This window comes from Elephantulus edwardii, unplaced genomic scaffold, assembly GCF_000299155.1.
Source record: "Elephantulus edwardii isolate Elephantulus edwardi_28Jun2011 unplaced genomic scaffold, EleEdw1.0 scaffold00030, whole genome shotgun sequence".
Taxonomy (NCBI): domain Eukaryota; kingdom Metazoa; phylum Chordata; class Mammalia; order Macroscelidea; family Macroscelididae; genus Elephantulus; species Elephantulus edwardii.
This window is the reverse complement of record NW_006399780.1, coordinates 21,321,413-21,323,440: the sequence shown is the minus strand read 5'-3', so window position 1 is coordinate 21,323,440 and position 2,028 is coordinate 21,321,413. Positions and strand designations below refer to the sequence as shown.

The 2,028-nt window shown below is 29.5% G+C and overlaps 1 protein-coding gene across 1 annotated transcript; it reads right to left on the bottom strand.

Annotated features, from left to right (window-relative positions):
• Positions 1–304: 304 nt before the first annotated feature.
• LOC102859118 (olfactory receptor 6C4-like) lies at positions 305–1,258 on the bottom strand. Its single transcript, XM_006883997.1, has one exon. The coding sequence runs from the start codon at positions 1,256–1,258 to the stop codon at positions 305–307; it is 954 nt and encodes a 317-aa protein (XP_006884059.1).
• Between the last annotated feature and the right edge of the window lie 770 nt (positions 1,259–2,028).

The following is a 2,028-nucleotide window of genomic DNA, read 5'->3' as shown; positions in this document are numbered from 1 at the left end:
TGACAAACATGGGAGTAAAAATTAAGTTTTAAAGAAAACTTTAATAAGTCAAATCATCAATTGTCTTTTCTCAGACTTTAATTTTTTAAGCAATATATAAATACAGAAAAAACTAAATGTTAAAAGACACACACAAATACTTAAAACAATTTTTAAAAATTGTAAATATCATAAAAATCAAGTCAAACCAATAATTACACTGTTGAATTAAGAACATTAAAGAAGTAGCAAATAAAGCATTTAATTACTGAAAACTATACCAATAATCTGTAATACATTTCTTTATTATCTGTTTTAATGGATATCAAGTAGTTCCACTTTCATGGAAAATACCACTTTTCATCTTACCAATCATATCTTCAAAAGCAATTTTCACTTGCTGGTTCCTTAGGGTATAGATGAATGGGTTCAACAGAGGGGCAACTGAAGTATTCAGCAAAGCTACACCCTTATTAAAATTGGCTGCATCCTCAACGGAAGGATTCAAAAACATAAAGATACAGCTCCCATAAGAAAGTGACAGCACAATCATGTGAGAAGAACAAGTAGAAAACGCTTTATTTCTTTGCTGAACAGAAGGGATTCTAAGAACCGTCCTGATAATATATGTGTAAGATAGACAAACTAACACTAATGTGAATATAAGTGTCATCCCAGCAAGGATAAACTCAATCACTTCTATGAAATGTGTGTCTGAGCAGGACAAACGCAACAATATAGTGTAGTCACAGCAATAATGATTGATAATATTGGATGCCCAGAAGGACAGCTGGAGAGTCATTATATGTGGCACAATGACAACTAAAAACCCAAAGAACCAGGAACAAAGGACAAGTTGAAGGCACAATCTCCTGCTCATTATCGATGTGTAATGCAAAGGTTTGCAGATGGCAACATAGCGATCATAGGACATGGAAGCTAGGAGGTAAAATTCAGTGGCTCCCAGAAAGATAGAAAAAAAATACTGAGTGAAGCAACCAACAAAGGAAATAGTCTTGTCTCCAGTTCCAATATTGACTAACATTTTGGGAACAAACACAGAGGTAAAGGAAATTTCCAAAAAGGAAAAATTTCTGAGGAAAAAATACATAGGGCTCTGGAGTCTATGATCTAGCAGAGTTAGAACAATGATGGTCAAATTCCCCATAATGCTTAAGACATAAGTTAGTAGCAGGAAAAGGAAAAGCACAGGTTGAAGCTGAACATCATCTGTCAATCCAAGAAGAATGAACTCTTTCACTGATGTGTGGTTGTTCATCATCAACTTCGCATGGATTAAAGTAAAGAATGATAAAAAAATAAAAAAAATTAAAAAAAAAGAAAAAAAAGTAGAGAATGATGACTGAAAATAGAAGTTTGAAATAAAACATACTGTATTTTTAAATAAAAATAGATTAAAAATACAATCTAAAGCAAAATTTTTAACTCTAAATATTTGTAAACACTTTATTTTTAAAATATTCTTTATTTGCATAAGCCAAAGATATATATGAAATAATTAATCTTGTCATGTATTATATATTATTTGGTAGATAAAATTTTTAATCTGTGAATGCTCAAATATTTTTCCCATATAAATAAATGACAATTGTTTTTCTGTATGCCTTTTTAACTTATAAAATACTCCCTAGGACAGCTTTATTTTTGTATAACAGGGAACACATACAGCTTGTAAAATTTATAATAAATACAGGTGAACATGGAATATGGAAAAAGTTGGTACAAAGAGTGAATTTTGCAAGAAGATTTTTTTTTTGCAAGAATATTTTATACTCAAAGAAATACCAAAGCACTAATTCCTTTATGACAAAATAACTCATTAAACTAACTTGTAATATTGCAAAAAGTAAGTACAATTCTTGAGTTTAACAGCCAATAATTATTTTTTGCTTGTATTTAGTAGTAACTTTAGATTTTTAGCAGATATTTCGAAGATACAAATTTTTGTCTTTTTTCTTGAGATAAAAAGAGATCTTGAGATCCTAAACAATAAATTGAAAATTTAAATTTATAATGTTAATAAGAAAT

Bases quoted from the DNA above. Each gene is read 5' to 3' on its own strand.
- LOC102859118 (XM_006883997.1), bottom strand. From the start codon at position 1,258: ATGAACAACCACACATCAGTGAAAGAGTTCATTCTTCTTGGATTGACA.